This window comes from Petaurus breviceps, unplaced genomic scaffold (assembly GCF_028583685.1).
Source record: "Petaurus breviceps papuanus isolate PSGF00001 unplaced genomic scaffold, PetGlider_PUasm1.0 189, whole genome shotgun sequence".
In the NCBI taxonomy this organism is placed as follows: domain Eukaryota; kingdom Metazoa; phylum Chordata; class Mammalia; order Diprotodontia; family Petauridae; genus Petaurus; species Petaurus breviceps.
In genome coordinates, this window is record NW_027185809.1 from 34,484,956 (window position 1) to 34,505,563 (window position 20,608).

General features: G+C 34.3%; 1 protein-coding gene across 2 annotated transcripts in view; it reads left to right on the plus strand.

The window, feature by feature from the left end:
- Window positions 1-18,015, plus strand: part of NAA30 (N-alpha-acetyltransferase 30, NatC catalytic subunit) — a 30,011-nt gene extending 11,996 nt beyond the window's left edge. The window contains exons 4-5 of one of the 2 annotated variants that reach the window (XM_069092271.1): window positions 10,658-10,712; window positions 11,796-11,914. In XM_069092271.1, coding sequence (XP_068948372.1) covers window positions 10,658-10,669 — 12 coding nt within the window. In that variant the 3' untranslated portion in view covers window positions 10,670-10,712; window positions 11,796-11,914. Of the gene's footprint in view, window positions 1-10,657; window positions 10,713-11,795 lie in introns of both variants that reach the window. The other variant, XM_069092270.1, reaches the window with a different exon arrangement.
- Window positions 18,016-20,608: the final 2,593 nt, after the last annotated feature.

Consider the following 20,608-nt stretch of genomic DNA (forward strand, 5'->3'; position numbering starts at 1 on the left):
CCACCCAGAAACACCTGGTCATGTAACCTTGAGCAAGTTACTTAACCCCAATTGCTTAGGGGCGGCCAGGTGGCACAGTGAGTAAGAGCACCAGCCCCATAGTCGGGATGACCTGGGGATCGAATCCCGGGCTCAGACACTGAGCACCCACCCAGAAATAACTGGCCGTGTAACCTTGAGCAAGTTACTTAACCCCAATTGCTTTAAAAAATAATAATAATCCTATGTAACTTTCTCAGAAAATTACTACCTCATTCTCACTTTCCATGGAAAATATCACTTCAACCAAGGTAGCTTATGTTGAATTTCTAAGTAAAATAATGTGGGCAAAGTGCTTTGCAAACTTTAAGGAGCTATATAAATTTCAATTATTTTTATTATTCTAATTTAATTATATATACTATCTTTAATTTCTCTTTCAATCAGTTTTTTTCCCCCAGTGGGGAAAACTGCCTACACCAGAGACAAGTCTACTCAGACTTGAAAAACTTTTTTTTTTGCTTTTTGGAGGGGAGAGGGTAGGGCAGTTGGGGTTAAGTGACTTGCACAAGGTTACACAAGTGTTAAGTGTCTGAGGTCAGATTTGAACTCAGATTTGAACTCAGGTCCTCTGACTCCAGGCCCGATGCTCTATTCGCAGTGCCACCTAGCCGCCCCACTTGAAAATCTTTTCATGCAAAACCTACAAAAATTGGAAAATACTTAGATAGTTCTCTGCATTTTTACCCAAGAATGCATTTTTTAAATCTTCAGCTCTTACCTCTTGCCACATAGCAGACATTTTATAAATGTTTATTGATGATGATTTTACCATTGTCATACTGCAATGTTATTATAAAACTACATGATAGGAGATGACAGTGAGTCAGTAGTCTGAAGAAGTATTTGTATGTAAACTATAAGTTTACAAAATACTTTCATGTTTATTCCTCATTCTATAGATGATCTAATTGAGACTCAAGTTAAGTGACTCCTCAAGATCGTGTCGCTAGTAGCATTGAAATAAACTCAAAAGGCAATCTTCTAATTCTTATTACTATACTGCCACTTCTGGTAATGAGACACAATGGAAAGAGAACTTAATTTGGAGGCAAAAGACCCAGTTGGGTTCTCATTCTTGCTTTTTTAATTACGCACTTGTATATCATTGAATGAGTCACTTTACCTCCCTAGACCCCAGAATGATTTGACTATATCTAAAATGAAGGTGCTTTCTAAGGTCCTTTGTACTTCTAAATCTTTACAATCCTAAGAATGTACGAGGAGATTCAAAAGGGAATGAATGGTGAAGTCACATTGAGGTAGTAGTTTTCTGAAAAAGACTAATCACTTTAGTTTGTATAACTATACTCTAGATTATTGATAAGCAAGAGGCTCTGGTTTTGCATTACAACCTTGCTGGCTTAATCATTCTATAAAGAAAGCAAGTCACATTTTTCATCTTTATCTGACAAGCAAGTTGGAAAAGACTTCTGGATGGCAGAATGTACTCTAATTTCCTGAGAAGAGAATTGATGTTCAGGGACTACCTAGAAAACAAGGGATATTATCTTAGTGAATATTATAACTGCCCTACTAGTAGGCATTGCATTTTTTCTTGGCTTTGGTTCATACTGTTAATGCATAAGCAATTTTTCTTTGAATGTTCTGAAAACTTTAGTTGGGAAATATGGTTTCAGATGAATGTTATATCTTATGTTTGTATTGTGTTTTTTCAGAAAGTCATTATTTATCATCAGTGGTTTGTTTTTTCATTGCTTTTAAGAAAACAATCATGAATATTTTGTGATTGAAATATGAATGATCACATTCAGATCACCCCTGAGTAGAATAAGAATGCCAAGAAATAAGGAACTTGAAGGGCAAGCTTCAGTATGAATGAAAAAATCTGAAATACTACAATGTAGACAAAGTAAAAAGAAGTATTAGCTACTCAGAATACTTTGACAGAAACAAAATTACACAGAATATGTATTCTAAAAAGACCTTGAAAGTTTTGATCTCCAAGAATATAAAGGCTACTTACTCGTTAACTTGAATTATTGAGTGACTATAAATAATGTATATTTTAGTCTTTATTAGCTTAGTTGAACTTTACCCAAAGAGTTAAGGAATATGAATCCATAGACACTTTGATAACTTGAGGAAATTTTTAGCATTCTAAATCAGACTTGTCAAGCCATCTCAGTTCCTCCCTGCCTTTTGTTTTTTTTTTGGTTTTTTATCCCACATCTGCTCAGTCCTTACTGTCTTACATACTTAACATTTACCTACAATCACCATTTCATGGTCAGCCAACCAAAAAGAATTGGGAGAAAGAAACCTTTTAAATAAACTTTATTTATTTTTTTATTTTTATTTTTTTAATGTACTATTTATTTTTTAAACATTTTTTTCATTTTTCAAATGCTTTATTAACTTCTAATTTACATCATTCATTTCTGCCAGATTTTGAGTTACAAATTTCTCCATTTTTCCCCTACCCACCACCCTAAAATAGCGGTCCCATAGGATATCCCCTCCTCTAATCTGCTCTCTCCAATATCTTCTCCCATACCCCCTTCGATTTTTCCAGTAGGGCATGGTGGGTCTCTATGTCCCAGTGCATGTATATCTTATTTCCCAATTACATGTAAAATAGTATTAATAATAGTATATGTATATATTTTTAAACATTTTATTTTAAAAATTTGAATTCCAAATTCATTCCCTTCCTCCCTTGTCACCCACCCTTACTGGGAAGATAAGCAATTCAGTATAGGTTATACATGTGTAGCTAATGCGAAACATTACCATAGTAGATATATTGTAAAAGACTGACTGTACTTCCCTCCCTCCTATCCCTTGTTCTACCATGTTTCCCCGATAATAAGACCTATCCCGAAAATAAGCCCTCCCCTTATGGTGTAAGATTCCTCTAAAATAAGCCCTCCCCCGAAAATAAGCCCTATTGAGATTGCTACTGTAGTGAAGGTGATCCCCTGCGCTACACGCTACATTACGGTACCCTCTGTATGCACCGTCCCCCCCCCGGGTGAAACGCATGCCCCGCTCCAAGCTGCATCCAATCAGAGCTGCAGCAGTGAGCGCGTCATCCTGTTCTTCCCCAGTGATTTGCTTATTGAATAAAGGTATATTTTTTTGTTCACATTTACCTGTTTATTAAAATTGCTGTCAATGTTCATTAAAATAAGCCCTCCCCTGAAAATAAGCCCTCTGGTGTTTTTCTGTCCAAAAAATTTAATAAGACAGTGTCTTATTATCGGGGAAACCCGGTATTCTCTACTTTGATCCTGTCCCTTTTCAAAAGTGGGTGCTTCCAACTTCCCTCCCCCTAGGCTGCCCTCCCTTCCATCATCTCCCCTCTCATCCCCTTCCCCTCTACTCTCCTGTAGGTTGAGATACCCTATTTAGTGTGTATGTCATTCCCTCCCTGAGCCAAATTCAATGAGAATAAGGTTGACCCATTCCCTTTTGCCTTCCTATTCTTCCCCTCCATTGTAACCATTTTCCCTTGCCTCTTCTGTATGAGATAGTTTACCCCATTCTGTCTCTCCCTATCTCCTCTCATTATATTCCTCTCTCACCTCTTAATTTCACCTTTTAAGTATCATCCCTTCCTGTTAAATTGGTCCTGGGCCCTCTATCGATGTATACCTGTAAACATATATACACACATTTACATATGTATTCATATGCCCTCATATATATGTTTATATTCCTTTCAACTATTTTCATACTGAGAAAAGTTTTATCAGTTACAATTATCATTTTTCCATGTAGAAATGTTAATAGTTCAACTTTGATCAGTGGCTTATGATTTCTTTTCCCAGTTTACCTTCTGAAGCTTCTCTAGTTTCTTGTATCTGGAGGTCAAATTTTCTATTCAACTCTAGTTTTTTCATTAAGAATGCTTGAAAGTCCTCTATTCCACTGAATGACCATATTTTCCCCTGAAACATGATATTTGGTTTTGCTGAGTAGGTGATTCTTGCTTTTAATCCCAGATCTTTTGACCTCTGGAATATTATATTCCAAGCCCTTCAATCCCTCAGTGTAGAAGCTGCCAGATCCTGAGTTATCCTGATTTTGTTTCTGCAATATTCAAATTGTTTCTTCCTGGCTGCTTATAATCTCTCCTTGATCTAGGAATTTTAGAGTCTGACTATAATATTCCTAGGAGTTTTCTTTTTGGGATCTTTTTCAGGAGGTGATTGGTGGATTCTTTCAAGTTCTATTTTGCCCTCTGGTTCTAAAACATCAGGGCAATTTTCCTTGAGGATTTCTTGGAGGAAGATTTCTAGGTTCTTTCTTTGATCATGGCTTTCAGGTAGTCCAATAATTTTTAAATTATCTCTCCTGGATCTATTTTCCAGGTCAGTGGTTTTTCCCATGGATATTTCACATTGCCTTCTATTCTTTCATTTGTTTGGATCTGTTTAACAGCATCTTGATTTTTCATAAAGTCACTAGCTTCCATTTGCTCCAGTCTAATTCTGAAGGAATGATTCTCCTCATTGAGCTTTTGAGATTCTTTTTCCATCTGGCAAATTCGGCTTTTTAAGGCATTCTTCTCCTCATTGCCTTTTTGAGCCTCTTTTGCCATTTGAGTTAGTCTATTTTTTAAGGTGTGATTTTCCTCAATCCGGCTGTTGACTCTCATTTCATAATTTTCTTGCATTGTTCTCATTTCTCTTCCCAATTTTTCCTCTACTTCTCTTATATGCTTCTTAAGGTCTTCTATGGCCTGTAACCAGCTTGTATTTTTCTTGGAAGCTTTTGGTGCAGGAGTTCTGTCTTCACTGTCTTCCTCCTGTTCCATGCTTTGATCCTTTTTGTCACCAAAATAGGAGTCTAATGTTGGATTCTTCTGTTTGCTTTGCTTCCTTTGCCTGGTCATATCTCCCCTCAGTCACTTGACTTTTGGGCTTTTTGCCACAGTAGGACTCTGCCACCAGACAGGGGAACTTTTGTCCCAAACGTTAGGGTTTTCTCAGCTGCCGGAGGTATTAGATGGGTGCCCTCTCTGAGGTCTCCACACGCTCTGGCAAGCTAGTTGTACACCCCAAGACCTCCACCCTAGACTGCAATCCAGATCCAAGCAGGTTAAACCCCTCAGACTGGTCGCTTGGTCCCCCTACACTCTGCAGGCCAGGAGCTGAAGCTGCAGCCTCAGTGCTTATCCACTACCAACTACTGGGTTCAAAAGTCCACACTGCACTGACCTCTCACTTTGTCCTTAGCATCTACATGTTGATAATTCTGGAAACTGCACGGCTGCTGTTGATCTGCAGTCCTTCCAGTCAGTGGCTGCTCAGGCCCACCCTGGGGCTGAAACCTCCAGCTCCCGCGGGGCTGGGCTCGGCTCCCAGAGTGCTGTGCTGGCTGATTCCTGCCAGCCTGCCAGGCTGGCCTCAGCAGGAAGTTAGCTTCTCTGTGACATTTTGTGCGTTCTGTAGCAAAAGTTTGTTCAGAGTCCCCTTTTATATGAATTGGAGGTGGTGGGAGCCAGAGCCGCTCTGAGGTCCTGTTTCTACCCTGCCATCTTGACTCTGCCCCGAGAAGATCTTAAAGAAACTTTAGATTGTCTTTTCTAATTCCTGTTAAAACTATTCATGTACTAGCAATATTGCCCTACCTCCCAATTGCCCTCCAAAAAGCCAAAAAAAAAAAAAAAAGAAATGATGATCATACATTACAACAGCAACCTGAATATAAACGAACAGAAAGTTATAATGTAAAAAAGGAAAAATTGGCCTTAAAACAAGGGGTTTATGGCTTCATAATGGTATGAAACTTTGGCTTGAAATTGGCCGTGTAACAATATGCTCTGGTTGTGACTAATAAGAATATGTCCATACTTCTCAGACATCAGACTAAAACTTCTGTTACCTAAGGGAAGGAGTTGTTGAGATAACAATATAATGAAAGAGCTCTTCTTTGGTACTTCAAAACAAAACAAAAAACTTTGCCTTTATTGTAGCCATCTACTTTTACATGTTCTTGTTTACATGTTCTCTCTAAACTTCCTAGAGAGAACTGGAAAGCTTAACAGGTGATTGACCAACTTGACAAACAAGTATTTCTTTTTTTAAATTGCAGAATTCTTAATACATAGGCATATTTAGAAGACATGGATTATGTTGGAAAGTACATTGGACATGGAGTCACAAAACTTGGGTTTAGATCTGAACCTCATCATTTAGATACATGATCTTAGACGAGTCATAGAAATACAGAGTTGAACCTCAGAGGGTCCTCAGTCCATCACACTATTTTACTGATGAGAAAAATGATAATTTTTAACTTGATAAAATGATAATTTTATGATAGTTAAAATTTTATGATTAGTTAAAATGATAATTAACTAACTTGACTTGCCTAAGGTCATGCTGGTAGTAAGTGGCAGAGCTTAAATTTGAACCTTAGTCTAAATCCTGAATTTTTTCCATCATACCATACCATTAATTGTCATTTTCCTAATGCATGAAGTCAGGATGCTAATACTTACACTACCTACTTCAAGCTGTTGGGAGGATCAGATGAGAGAATTTTTTCTTAATGTGTTGTAAACCTTATATTTAATTTCAAGAATTGGTCATTTTATTGGAATGTATACTCCACACCAGTGAAAATCACCATGTTTTCATGACTTGTGTAGATAGACTTCATGAGTTTGTATGATTTCAACCCCTCGCCTTCCCTGGCCACTGCCCCCAATCACTTATTCACTAACCTCTACACTTAGCTAGGCTGGTCCTTGGATGGTAATTGTAGCCCTTTACCAGGCATATGCACTGTACTCAATTATTTTAATATCCAAACCTACATATCTGACAATATAGAAAATTAAAATTTCTAATAAATGTTGTTATATATTGAATGATTTTGTAATTTTTTTAAATTAAAAAGCCAAAAGCTTTTATTTTTCTTGTCATAGAGAATGTTTTTAATGTCCCAGTTTGTGGTGCCTTTTACATCTTGATTCTAAGCACAAAAAAAAACCCAAACTGAATTTTGTTGTTTTTTTTTTTTAAAACAAGAGGCTACATAAATCAATTCTGAAGTGGAATCTTCTCCTTGCTTTCCATGGTGCATGGTGACGTATTGTGCCATATTGCCAATTTTCTATTCAAACCTTGATGCATTTCCTAAAACACAAATTACTTTAGCTAATACTATTTTCAGTAATAGAAAAGATCATGCAGGAGGCATGAGGCAACTATTTCTGGCAGTCTAAACTAGAGAATATATATAACAAGCAATAGAGGAGGAGATACTATATAGTGACACTAGTAGGTAGAATCCACTACGTTAAAAAAAAAAAAAAAGCAAGGTAACGTTACAATATACAATGATAGAGATTTTGCTTAGTTTGGAGTCTAAAGTCTGATTTTGAAGACTTACTCTACCCTGTGTAACCTTGGGCAAATCACTTAGTTCTTGGACCTCATTTTACTTGACTATAAAATGAGAGGATTGGACTAGATGATCTTCCAGCTCTTAATCAATGACACGTTGATCCTGATTGAAAGGAAGATTTAGGGAAACATTTTAATTAAAGTTGTAACAAACTTAAGGAAGAAAAGACCCAAATTATTTTTACTGTGTTATGACACATATTTGAGTAAACCCTTAACCAAAAATACACATATTCTTAATTTATTCTCCTCCCTTGACAAAAAACAAGACACCAAATCCTTGTCTACAAAATGAAAACATTAGACTGGTAATCTTTTAGGTCATTTCTAACTCCAAATTCTGTGATTTCATGAAGTAGATTTTTATTGATGCAACATAGCTGGCTATAACGGGAACGGAATAGAGTAGGTTGTCATGCTATTTTTTTTAAACCAGACTGCAAAATATTGTATTAGCTCATTAAGTAGGGGAAATTATGATATGATACCTGTTCTGAAAATAGAAATAACAAGAATCTTGCTTTAACACTTAAAGTAGACTTCAACATAAAGCAAATTTTGTTCATGATCAGAGGAACTTCATTGCATTATATAGTTCATCTGTACAGTAATCTTATAGCTTGGATCCTAAAAATAAAGCAGTTCTGTGAAATCATGACTCTTTTAATGTGTTTATGTGGATTTCAGTAATTTTTATTAGTCAAATTGTTAGTGTTTTACAAATATTTTATTCCTTTGTTTTCTTTAGTGTCTGAAATTAATGTTCTTTGGGAAATTTTCTGTGTGTGTTAAGAAGCTTTATATTTTGTTGAAGTTAGCTACATGACTTATTTAGAACCAGGGGACTATACTTTATTTCAGCAATCTGTTAGGATGCCAACAAATCTGAGTTTCAGCACTTAGTCACATTTGAGAATAGATGACTTACAGGTGTTACAGGGAGAAGGTCTTTTGGATTCTGCCATAATTTAGCTTGTGTTTATGCAATTTTTAGTAGCTTCAAATTAGTATTACATATTGTAGATAAATTGTAAAGCATTAATGGAATGCTGTGAAGATTCAATCAAAGAGCTTCTCTTTCTTCATTGACATTTATTTGGGATCCTTAAAGACTTCTAAGCCATTTTCCCCAAAAACTGAGATTGTCATTTTTGTTTGTTTAATCAATTCTCTTACTAAGAACTGCAATTTTAGCATTTCTCAGCATTTGGTACTCTTAATGATGACCATATGAGAGATTCCAGTGAAGGATTTACCCATTCTTCTAATGGGGAGAGTACAGTTTAGATTGATGGAAATTGAATTATATCACTAATATCAGAACTCCAAAATATAGTTTTTATCAGTATTTATTAAATGCCTACTATGTGCCAGGCAGTAGTAGACACTAAGGATACAAATAGAGTGAAGCAATCCCTACTCTCAAGAAACTTAAATTCTAACAAGGAAGGTGTGTGTGTGTGTGTGGATTATACAGATTAAATATATAAAGAATAAATAGAATACTCTTATATATCAGAGAGAGAGAGAGAGTTGTAGTTGTTGAGGGGATCAGGAAAGCCTTGATGTTAGAAAGTAGTGCTTGAAAATGAAAGATGTAAGTCTGGGAGAGAGAAGTGAGGAGGGAATGTATTCTAGGTTAGCTGGATTGCAGAGCATGTGTATGTGGGGAAAGGGAGGAGCAGGAATAGAAAGGTTAGAAAGATAGGTTGGAACCAGGTTGTGAAGGACTTTGAAAATTAACATAGGAGTTTATATTTGATCTTAGGGACTAGAGAGTCACTGAAGTTTGGGTAGAGAAGTCCCATGGTCAGGTATGTACTTAAGGTAAATTACTTTTGTCATTTGTGTGAAAGACAGTTGGGGCAGGAAGACCAGTTAGAAGGTTGTTGCAATTATCTAGTCCAGAGATGATGAAGACTTGAACTAAAGTTGTTGTATGGAGAGTAGGGGTCAGATGTGGGAGTTGTTAATGGTGGTACTAGCAGTATTTAGCAAATGATTAGAAATTTGAGGTGAGGGAGAGTAAGAGGATAAGGCTGAGGTTATGAAGCCGGGAGACCAAAGAATGTGGTGCCTTCATCAGAAATGGAAATACTTAGAAGAGAGGTGGGTTTGGGAGAAAATGGAATGAATTCTCTTTGGACATGCTGAATTTGAGATGTGTCTGGAATATGCAGTTTGAAATGTCCAGTGGGAAGTTAGTAAGGGGAGGCCTACAGCTTGGGGAGAGCCTCAGTATGTAGGTCTTTAAATCACCTGCATAGCAACCAAACCCATAGGAGCTGATGAGATCTTCGAGAGAAAAAAATAGAAGAGAATCTCATATAGAATTTGGGGGCATACTACTGTTTGAGGGTGTGCTCTGGGTTATATAGTCCAGCAGAGACTGGAGAGAATAGTCGCACAATAGGAGAAGCAGAAGAAAGTAGAGTCATGTAAACTAGTGGAAGAGGTTGCTGTTGCTGCTGCTGCTGCTGCTGCTGCTCCTGCCCCTGCCCCTGCTGCTGCTGCTTGAGGTTTGGGGGGTTTATCCCTAGAAAATTGTTAAATCAATATTTTAAAGATAAATTCTTTGCAGGATATTTTTTTCTTTGGTTTTGACACTAAATAAAAGGACTCAGGATCATATATTTGAATTAAGAGTTGGAAGGGACCTTGTAGGCCTTTGAGTTCTGTCCATTCGCCCATTCATTTTATAACTAAGAAAACTGAGGGCCTCCACTTCCCCCCCCAGGTGGGGCAACTTTTAAGTGACTTTTGCAAAGTCACAAAAATAGAGATAGAGCCAAAAATCAAATCCAAGTTTTATATTGCTTTTAATGTTGATAAATGTGAAGTGCCTGAAATTTTAAAAATTATATTAAGAACACATTGATTTATCAATAGGTATTGATTAAATTACTTGGCAATGCAAGTCTGTGCTCAGTACTGAAATCTTAATAACATGGGCTTTACTGTCAAGAATGGGAATAATTAATTGATCTTCATGTGCTTTTAATTTTTCATATTTCCCATAATGAGACTTAAATTGGAAGGTTTAGATACCATCTAATTCAGCCCCTCTCATTTTATAGATAGGAAACTAAGTTCTATAGCAGAGGGCAATGAATCTGCCCCAGATCATATAACTGATTAGTGACAGTGATAAACCAGAAACATGGTTTCCTATTTCTTTCTTCATAACTTTTGATTTTGCCATACTAGCTCTTTTATAAATAATCTCCTTTTCACAGGTACAAAAATAAAATTATCTAACGTAATAATAGAAGCTAGTAGAAGCACAAACAGGTAGGTAATGGCTTTCACATTGCTTTGACTATTTCAAGACTTGGAAATGAATGTTGGTTTTTCCAGATATATGATCCTGAGTTCTTTTATTCAGTGTCAAAAGCAAATGAAGTGGTCAGTAAAGGAGATTGTTAAAACCTGTAAAGATTTTCCTCTATGCCAACCTGACAAATCCTTTTTTCTTTCTGATTGATTACTAATCATGACCTCAGAAGTCATTATTAAGTTATATAAGTCAGCTCTTTCTATACTGATGATGGTGAAAAGTATAAAAACATTGACCCAGTAAAGCAAAAGGTTCTCTTAGGTACTCTTCCAAAAAGGTGTCTCCCATTCATATATTAGGATGTAATTCAGCCAACATTTTGCTTCAGGTTTGGTGATTAATTTAGGTAAGTTAACATTATAGGTGCTGTTTATTCTCCCCTGAATAAATAGATGTTAGCCTGGATATTATTTGATATGTATGAATATTTTTCTTGAGGGACTGTTCTTCAATGGCTTGCTGGTCTTTTACTGGTCATAATTCAGTGTTTTATAAAGTATATTGGAGAAAACTTTATATGCTTCATTTTGAAGTTTTTAGTTCCTTTGTACTGACAAAAGGAATTGAATTGTAGCATTACTTTTGAATTCACCTTTTTATAGTAAGATAAAATTCACAAAAAGAAAAGCCCAAGAAAACTATAATGAATAGTTCAGGTAGCCAGGGTAGAAATTTTGTGCTACCTTTCTGTTAAATTTTGATGTTTATTTTCCAGGCAGATCTATTAGTCTTTGGGTAAAATTATGTTTTGTTAGAGGTTTGTAAAATTACTAAAGTATAGAATCAAGGATAACTCCTTACATCTTCTTTCTCCTTTTTCCTAAACCATTTTGCTTTCTGAAAGTTTTTAATGGAAGAAAAATGTGTTAGCTGCATTGACTTGCATTCAATATTCAATGAATAGGCATTCAAATCACTAATATTGAATAATTGTTTTATGCAGTGTAGTCAGATTTTGTTTGTCAAACAATTAAGTTTTCACATCATGTTACTTTTTTGAAAAAACTAATAAAGTTTTTTTTCTCATTTCTTTGAAGGTTGTCTTGGAAACCGAAATAACAAATAAATCTGCTTTGAAACTTTATGAAAATCTTGGTTTTGTGCGAGATAAAAGGCTGTTCAGATACTATTTAAATGGAGTTGATGCACTGCGTCTTAAACTATGGCTGCGTTAAAAGAAACTATCACATGAAGGAACAACTTCCAACAGCGCACAGTCGGCCTTTGCATGCAATGCAATTTGTACAGAATTGCTTTGCAGGTGGATTTCATAATTTCCATGCAGCTCTTACCTGTCAGTGTCTCATTGAGTGTCGCACATATTTGTTGCACTATGGCATGGCACATTTGTTCTGAATTAAAAGATTGTTTCAAACTTCAAGAGTTCTTTTGGTACCAGCGAGATGTGCCAGTTGCTAGCCAAGATTTGTTTGTCCATTTTTTGCAAGTCTACTGACAACGTTATATACACAGTGAACATTTTATCACAGAACCTGTATGTGGAACATAATTTTTGTTCCTGAAAAAAAGCCAATTTAGATTGTAAAATTCTCTAAGTATACTAACATTTCATACAAAATTTGCCATAGTTTTCTGGGGGGAGGGAAAGCTTCAATTTTAGGTTTTATTTTTCAATATTGAATTTTCCATTTTTGAATATTGGTACCTCAGTGATTAGTGAATGAAAAAAGTGTATTGTAGGGTGGGGTGTGTGTTACAATGAGTAACAGTAACAACTAAATTGCGTCTCCCAGTGCCTGTATAAATAAGTATATTTGTCTTCATCTCTAATTTTTTAGTGCATGCTTTCTTTTTATTTCCTCTTTGCAAGAAAACTGCTTTTGTTTAAATTCTGAATTTGATAATAAATTATTTCAGATTTTATAATTTGGATACTTTTCCCAGGCAAGAGACAGAGCTATTCTTATACAACAAAAAATAGAAGCTGTTTGGAAATTTCTTGAATAGTTACTAAAAGGCGCTGGGGGTAAAGGGGTTGGGAACTTGAAGGCTCCAGTAAATTGCTGGGTTTGGATGCACTTTTTCTTTTTGATAGGGATTTTTGGGAAAAAATAGAAAATTAATGTAAATTGGTATGATTTTATTTAATCAAAATTATTGTTATAAGCTGTGAAAAACAGCTTTTATAAAGCAGTTGGAACTTTTTTCACTTGATTTGGATTCAGATTGCTTTGGTGTTCTAAAAATGCTTTAATTTTCAGTTCTTGGTCGTAGAAATAAATTTCAAGGTGTATTTTATCTATTTCAGCTGCTTTTTTTTTCCTCTAAACTATGTGAGCAAGTTCTGGGGGAGGATCTGTCTTTTTTTTTCCCCCTTCTAAAACAAAAAGGGAGAGTATACATTCTTTTTTTGAATGAGTTACATGGGTTTTGTAAAAAAAAAAATACATCAATCATGATGATTGATCACCACTTAATCCTCCAGTCATCATTGGCTACATTGTGTTTTGCTAACTTGTCATTTGGCATGATATAACAACTTGTTAAAATAAATAGTTTTTCAATTTTAGGAATAAACCAACATTGGTTTATTCCTATAACTGGAAAACCTAAGTATCCATGGAAAGGGATGCACTCACTATGAAGAATGTTCTATAGAAAACATACTTTTTTCAGAATTCAGATTTGCCTTACTATACCTATACTGTTAGGATTTGGTTTTAATTTAATTTTGTTTTCTTAATCACTATAATTACTGTACATTTTTTTAAAAACCCTATTTCCATTAACAGTTGAAAAAGTTCCACTTTCAGGAAAAAAAACCTTTTTTTTTTTAAAGGAAAGTTACTCTTTGCTCAGTAGAGTGTATTTGAGGTGAACAAGCACTTTTCAAATAAAATTTTCAGTTTATATGTGTGGTGAAAAAAGATTTTAAAAATTCTGCTGGGGGGATCATTTGTCTTAGTTTTAAAGAGATTTTCTTATTAAACATGCCCAATCCTTTTAGTCTGGTGCCACTTTTCAAGGCTTCATAGACAGAACATTAAGTACGATAGGATTGGTGCAGATAAACCCGAATAGCACTGTGAGGATAACAACCTTTAAAACAGACCATTTTTTAAGGAAACCAATGTCAGTCGGTTTTCATTTAGGCCCTGGCATTTAATAATAAGAACAGTACCGATAATAGTGGTACTTTGTGTGTTTTAACTACAAAGGGAAGTTGAACTGAAATAATAGACTGATTGCACAAAAGTCCTTAAACATTAGTTCACTACTTTTTTTTATTGATGGTTCAGAGGTGAATGCTGTTATAAGCTAATGAATTTTCAGTGTGATTAGACCACTGTCATGCACAGTTGTAAAGAAGGCAAGATGTTTGTATACACAAATCATATTAGAATCTTAACTTGTCAGAGCAGTGAAATAATAGATGTAGACCCTTTTTCTTTCAGTTTGACCAGTTTCACTGAACTGACTGAAAGTTGGTTCTTTTGGCATTATGTAGACAAAGCCTTAATTACATGACTAAGGTAAAAAGTCACATGGTTACACAATTATTCAACATATTCCATGCATACTTGTTATATTTTTTTAGCTATGCACAAATTGTTTTGCCCAATTGTAACTACCGAACTGTAACAACCCACTATCAAAATTAAAACCTCATTGAGTTCAAATCATTTTAGCATTTAAAATGGATTTCTTTTTCATAAATTAGGGTTTTCCCCCAGTTTTACAATATTAGATATCCATTATTTTGAGGTGTTGGACTTTTATTCGAATATAATTATAGTACCATTGAGTTTGTATTTATAAATGACACTGAAAATCACATAGCTAAAACTGAGCAAAATGGGTACAACTTTCTTTTAAAACAGTGCTGCCTATTAAAGATTGACAATTTGACAATTTCCACAGCCTAACATAGTTTCATTACAGGCTGTGAAGAAGCTGTACGTATTAGCATTAAAGAAGCTAAAATGGGTATGTACTCTTCATTGTTGATGTGTTATGTAATTGTAATTCTCCTTGTATTAAGATCAGAATACTCATAAAGCCCCAGTTCAGAAAACATTGCCGTAGTATTTCAGGTTAAAACTAGCAACAAGAAATTATTAATTTTGTTTTTTGGATTTGGTTTTAAGGATTTCCCTTTCCTTTTTTCTCCCCAACAATTTCCCCATTTGCTTGACAGGTATACACAAAGGAGTTTGTCTTTGTCACTTAGGTTTTAACTTTACCTCTCATTGTATCCTGGCATTGGCTGACAGGTACAAGTCTGGGTGTGTGTATTACAGTGCCCCCCAATCATGAAATTCCTCATTTTCCAGGAGTAATCTAATTGGCACGGTACATCAAAATTATTTTTCATTGCACCATGACATCACTAAAATTGAGTGTTACAGGACTGTCAGGTTTGTAAAAACATAACCATAAATTATATTGGAGTTGGACATGAGTTGGTTATCTATAAAATATCACGTGTATTTAAAAAATATTGAACTGCTGTTTGATGATAATGCTGCATTATTTTCTTCTGTTATCCTTTGGTGAAAGGGATTATAATGAAGTTTGAAATGTGCAAGCTGTCTAAACAAGATGCAGTCAAATAAAACATGGTTAAGTTGTGTTTGCATTTTTCTTTTAAATGCAGATTTGTTCTTTTTTGTGATCTGGAAATTTGTTTTTTGCCAGGTAGAAAAATGCCACTTCTACTCTTTCTTAAATGAATTAAAGACTTGCTTAGAAAAAAAAAATTTAATCATTAATTTGATTTCTACTTACAGTAGTTTTACTTAAGTTGGGTGATCATTTTGAATGTTAATTATATGAGCTTTATTTTCCAAAAGGAATACATGGAAAATGAGCCATCTACATTGAGTATTAATAGGTTATGCAGGGTGCTTTTGCTGTGCATTTAACACTCAATTGTGTCTATTATAAGTATTTAATTTTTTTTTCTGTTGAATTTGTTGCTGAGGTGCTCATTTTTGTTTACACAGTAATCACTGGATTTAAGTGATTTGTCAGCTGAAGCTTTGGGATTAAAAAAAAAGGCAGACTGCCTCAGAAAGCACATTGTAATTTTTAAGTACTTTAAAATATTAATGTTAAAGTGGGAATTGTCAGTATTGATCTTCACCTTTATGTATGAAAAATCCTCTTGTCATATTGTTCCTGTTTAGTCATCATATGAAAGGATTTGAGTATGTAAATTTTATTTACTGAAGTTTCAGTGATACTCAATTTTCCATACATGAATTAATATTTAGTATTGAAATAATTAGAAAAATGATGGAATGTAATCTTTTGCATTTACAGGCAAAAACCAATGTAAAATGGTAACCCAAAGATGTAGTGATCTTTCAAAAAATCTTTGTTTTAAAAAAAAATCCCTAAAAGTGGTGTCTTAATGAAATCTGTTATCTTAACAGAACTTAGAAGTGTCAGTTAAGTTGCTGCAAATGCTGTCACTTTGAACAATGATTTTTGAAGGAACTATTTGAGACTAGGATATTAGAGCCCAAACCTCTGAGGAGACATTATTTGTAAATTGAAAATATTAAGTTGAAAAAAAAAAAAAACTCTCAGGAGGAAAAATGTGTATTCAGTTCTCATTTACCTTAACAATGTGTTTAACAAAGAACTGTGTTCTGTCCCTGATATTTAAGATTTTGTGACAACTACTCAGAGGCAGGACCTTAGTTCTGGTTATGTTGAAGTTATCTGTGCTTTTCAGAAAAGAAAAAAACAAAAACCAGCCTTAAGTGCCTACATTTTACTTCCTGAAATATTTTTATGAAATATTTTCCTTTTAAATCTATAAATACCCCCATATTTAATCTTAGAAATTTTGCATTTTAGATAAATTTTTAAATACTTTGAACTTTGTCTTTTTTGTAGAGGTGGTCAATCCATCTTATAAAGCATATTGTGTACCATTTGACTAGTGAATTGTATGCTCTGCTCACATTCTTGGAAAATAAGAGTTTCCAATTCACAGGTCTGTGGCTGATTAAAACTCTAATTCAGCACAGCTAGTTCTTGAGGTCAGTGTTGTTCTGGCATGGCGCTAGAGCATGCCTGGATTCCAGCTGGTCATCTTAAATACCTGTGCATTAAATTACAAGGTCATGAAGTCAAAGAATGGTTGGGTAACTTAGAACCTCTAATAGCTGGTCTTGGGGAAAAAAAAAAGCAAAGCACAAGCTCTTTTAATTTTGAATCAGTTTAATCTTGGTGTATAAAGGCAGCAAATATTTTGCATTTTTAAAAATCCTCTGCTAGAATTATAAAGCCCTGAAATATGTTAACTATTCTTTTAAAAAGTTTTATTGATTCATTTTCTTTGTATTTCAGTCATTTCTGGAAATTTCTTCCTTTTCTCCATAGCTATCCCTGATCCCAGAATTGAACCCTGCCTTGTTATTAAAAAAAAAAAACAGTTAAGACAAAAACAACCAATTCAGTCATCTTGCCTGATATTATGTACAACAGTCTGCCCTGAAAGTACCCTATCCCTCTGCTGAGAGGAAGGAGATATATTTTATTCTATAATCTAGTACTTTTACTGTTTTTTCAGCTATTCAGAGTTCAGCTCCCTTTTAGTGACCTTTTTCATTTACACTGTATTATTTGTTATTTAAATTGTTTTTGTTCTGCTTATTTTCCGCTTCATCAGTTCATATGATCTCCCAGTGTTTCTCTCTGAGTTCACTTTTGTAATTCCTTACTGGATAATAATATTCCATTACATTTGTATACCACCTTTGTTTAGTCATTCCCCAGTTGATGGGTATGCACTTTGTTTCCAGTTATCTACTACCATAAAAACTGCTTCTGTGAATATATTGGTACACAGTGGACCATTGTTTTACTTTGACCTCCATGGGGGAGTGTTTTAGCTTTTAATCAAATTCTAAATAGTATCAATAGGACATAGTCACTCAATAGCTCTCTCCAACTACTAAAAATGCACCTGTTAGAAATGTGAAAAAAGTGAGATGTTAATCTTAAAGTTGGAGAAATTAATCCTATGATATTTTCTATTTGAGGAGTGTTATATTATGCCAAATAGTAATATATGCGATGTTTTAGATAATGAATTTTCTGTTACAAGGTAGCTGCTGTTCACTGTGTGAATATATGCCTCATTTTTTTTTCTCATGATAGATATGTTCCTAAAAAATTGTGTGTAAATTTCTGTAAATAAAATAATTTAAAATGTGCTAGGAGAGCTCAATTTTTAAACGTTGTATAAATAAATTATTGGAGAATTTATTAATTGGTAAACTGATTTTAGTGTTTCCTAAAATTTTCAGATGTACTTGCTCAAAGGTTGCAGTAATTGTTGTCTTATTTATAGGAGTGTATATTCCAGGAAATATATTCTCTTGCTGTCAATTTATTACTGCATTTTACATTCAAATTGCTAATTTAAAGTGGAAAATTTTTTTAGATATATCTACTCTTCCAATTTTATAGATGAGGAAGCTCAAAGCTCAGGGTGACACTTAGAGATAGAGATGGGATTTGAACAGACCTCTTCTCCAAATGCAGTGTTCTCTTCCTGTGCCATTTTTTTATATTTTCTCAAGTTTTTTAAAAGCCAGATAAGTTTGCATGTTTGTAGAGGCTAATATGTTGCACAACACAGCTATTTTTTCACCCTTTAAAGATTTTATTTTAAAATGATATCTACCTAAGTCATCTTACTATCTTGGATCTAAATTTTTGAGTAGTTTCTATACAATTTTTTTTTCATTCAGTTATAAATTGGTGAACTTAGATCTTGTATAGCTAGACAACTATCCATTGCATTGTCATGTAAAGGACTCCTGAGTTGTCCTTACAAAGACTTAAGTAGAAGAAAGAAATGCTTCAGTCTAGCCTGAATATTTTGCTTGTAGGCACTGGTTATTTTTGTTTACAGTTGAAAACTTGGATTTGGGGTTTTATCTATTATTCTAGCCAAATTTGTTCTGATACAGCATTCCATCTCCCATTTTCATGCCTTTGCAAAAGCTGCTCCCTCGTGCCCTCTTCTGCCTTTTAGAATCCCCAGTTTCCTTCAAAATTCAACTCTATGGTCACATCCTAAATGAAGTCTTAACTTTTCCCTTCCCAATAAAGCCTCTCCCTCTATATTTATTTTGTATATGCTAATTTGTACATATGTTGACTCCCCCTCCCCCCAAATGTAAACTTTTTGAAGGTAGGGACTGGACTGCCTCTGTAGATTATTTACTGCCTGACAAATAGTAAGTCCTTAATAAATGTTTGTTGATTGATTAAACAAGAATGGTGGGGAGGACTCAACACAAAGATTTTATGACTTAAGTTCTCTGTGTTGCATTTTATTACTACCAAAATGAATCCTGCTAAATTATTTAAATGTATTCATTTTATCAAGCATAAAATAAAAATTCTGCTCACTTAAATTTAAACATTTAATATTAGGCCTATTTCTTTAAAATCTATTAAAGAATTGAGATTATGTAATTTTTCCTATTGTCTAATTGATTTTCTAACTCAAATTTTGTTAATATCATCTAGGATGCTGGTAACTATTATTCAAATCAAACTTTTCCATGTATTTCTTTTTGAAGGGAAAAGTAGTTGAAATGTGAGCTGCAATTTTTCCTTATATGTAATTGATGTTTTGTCTTATTTCTAAACTTTTGTACTGTAATATGTCATCTCTTGTTAAGATACCACTAATAGCAATGTCTAGAAAATTGCAACTGCATAGTGAGTAATGCTTTAGATAAAATTAGTGGCAAGAAGATTGTTTTGGTAAGTTTTTATTTAGGAGAAAATAGTTATTTTTAGAGGAAAGCAAGTAGTGAAGAATCTACCAGATGTTAGATCTAGAATAAATTTAGGGATATTAGTCAGATTTGAGTTTGAATTATCTAATAGAGGTGGAAAGCACTTTGGAAAGTTAAAAGCATATCATATAAAGTGCTTTTGTTCTATTACTATTAGTAATAGATCATCTAAGATCATATGGTTGAAAATTTAGAGCTGGAAAGAGCATTACAAATAATCTTATCTAACACCATTATTACATAGATGAAGAAACTGCATTCCTGTGAGATAAAAAATGACTTGCCCAAGACCACACAGGCCATAAGCTTTTAATCAGTAGATCATCTAAGGGGTTTTTATTTGCATATTGTAGGTATGGCAGATCCTTTAAAGTTCCTTAGGTTTAAAATCTATTTCAAGACTGCTTTTGATGGAGAATAGATAAAATGTGTGAGAAATAGAAGTATCAGCTTGTCATGTACCAAGTATTTGAATCCATTAGACTAACAGGTTAAATATCTTGGGTAGTATGTAGAACAGTGTTTTATTTTACATTTTTTTAAATTTGTGCCCATTAGACCTCCAATCCATTGATGATAGGTAGACCATGAATGTAATAATAGTTTGAGATATTTGTTAGTGTCAGGTTTCCTCATCCATAAAATGGAGCTGTTAATATTTGCCATAGAGGAATAATGATCCCGATTAACTGTTGGTTAATATGCTGAGTACTCAGAGAAATAATCATTATTGAAGAATTTTTCTTTGTTGAAGAACTAGCTCTTTAATTTGAAGCATTTTACATGGAAAGGACCCCTCAATTCAAAACAGAAATGATAGGTTCAAATAGTGCGTTAGTCATTTAGGGAAGAAAGACTTCACTTCTGAGGGTATTTAGCCACGATCCTTCACATATACAGAATTGAGGAAACTTCCTAAGATGTATGACAAAGAAACCCCTGATAAAACCAAGTTCTGCTAGAAGAGAGCCACAAAAAAAGAATATATAAGGCATCTAAATTATGAGAGTGATGAGGAATAGGCTGGTAGCAGTAGGTGGAGAAACTGCTGTAGC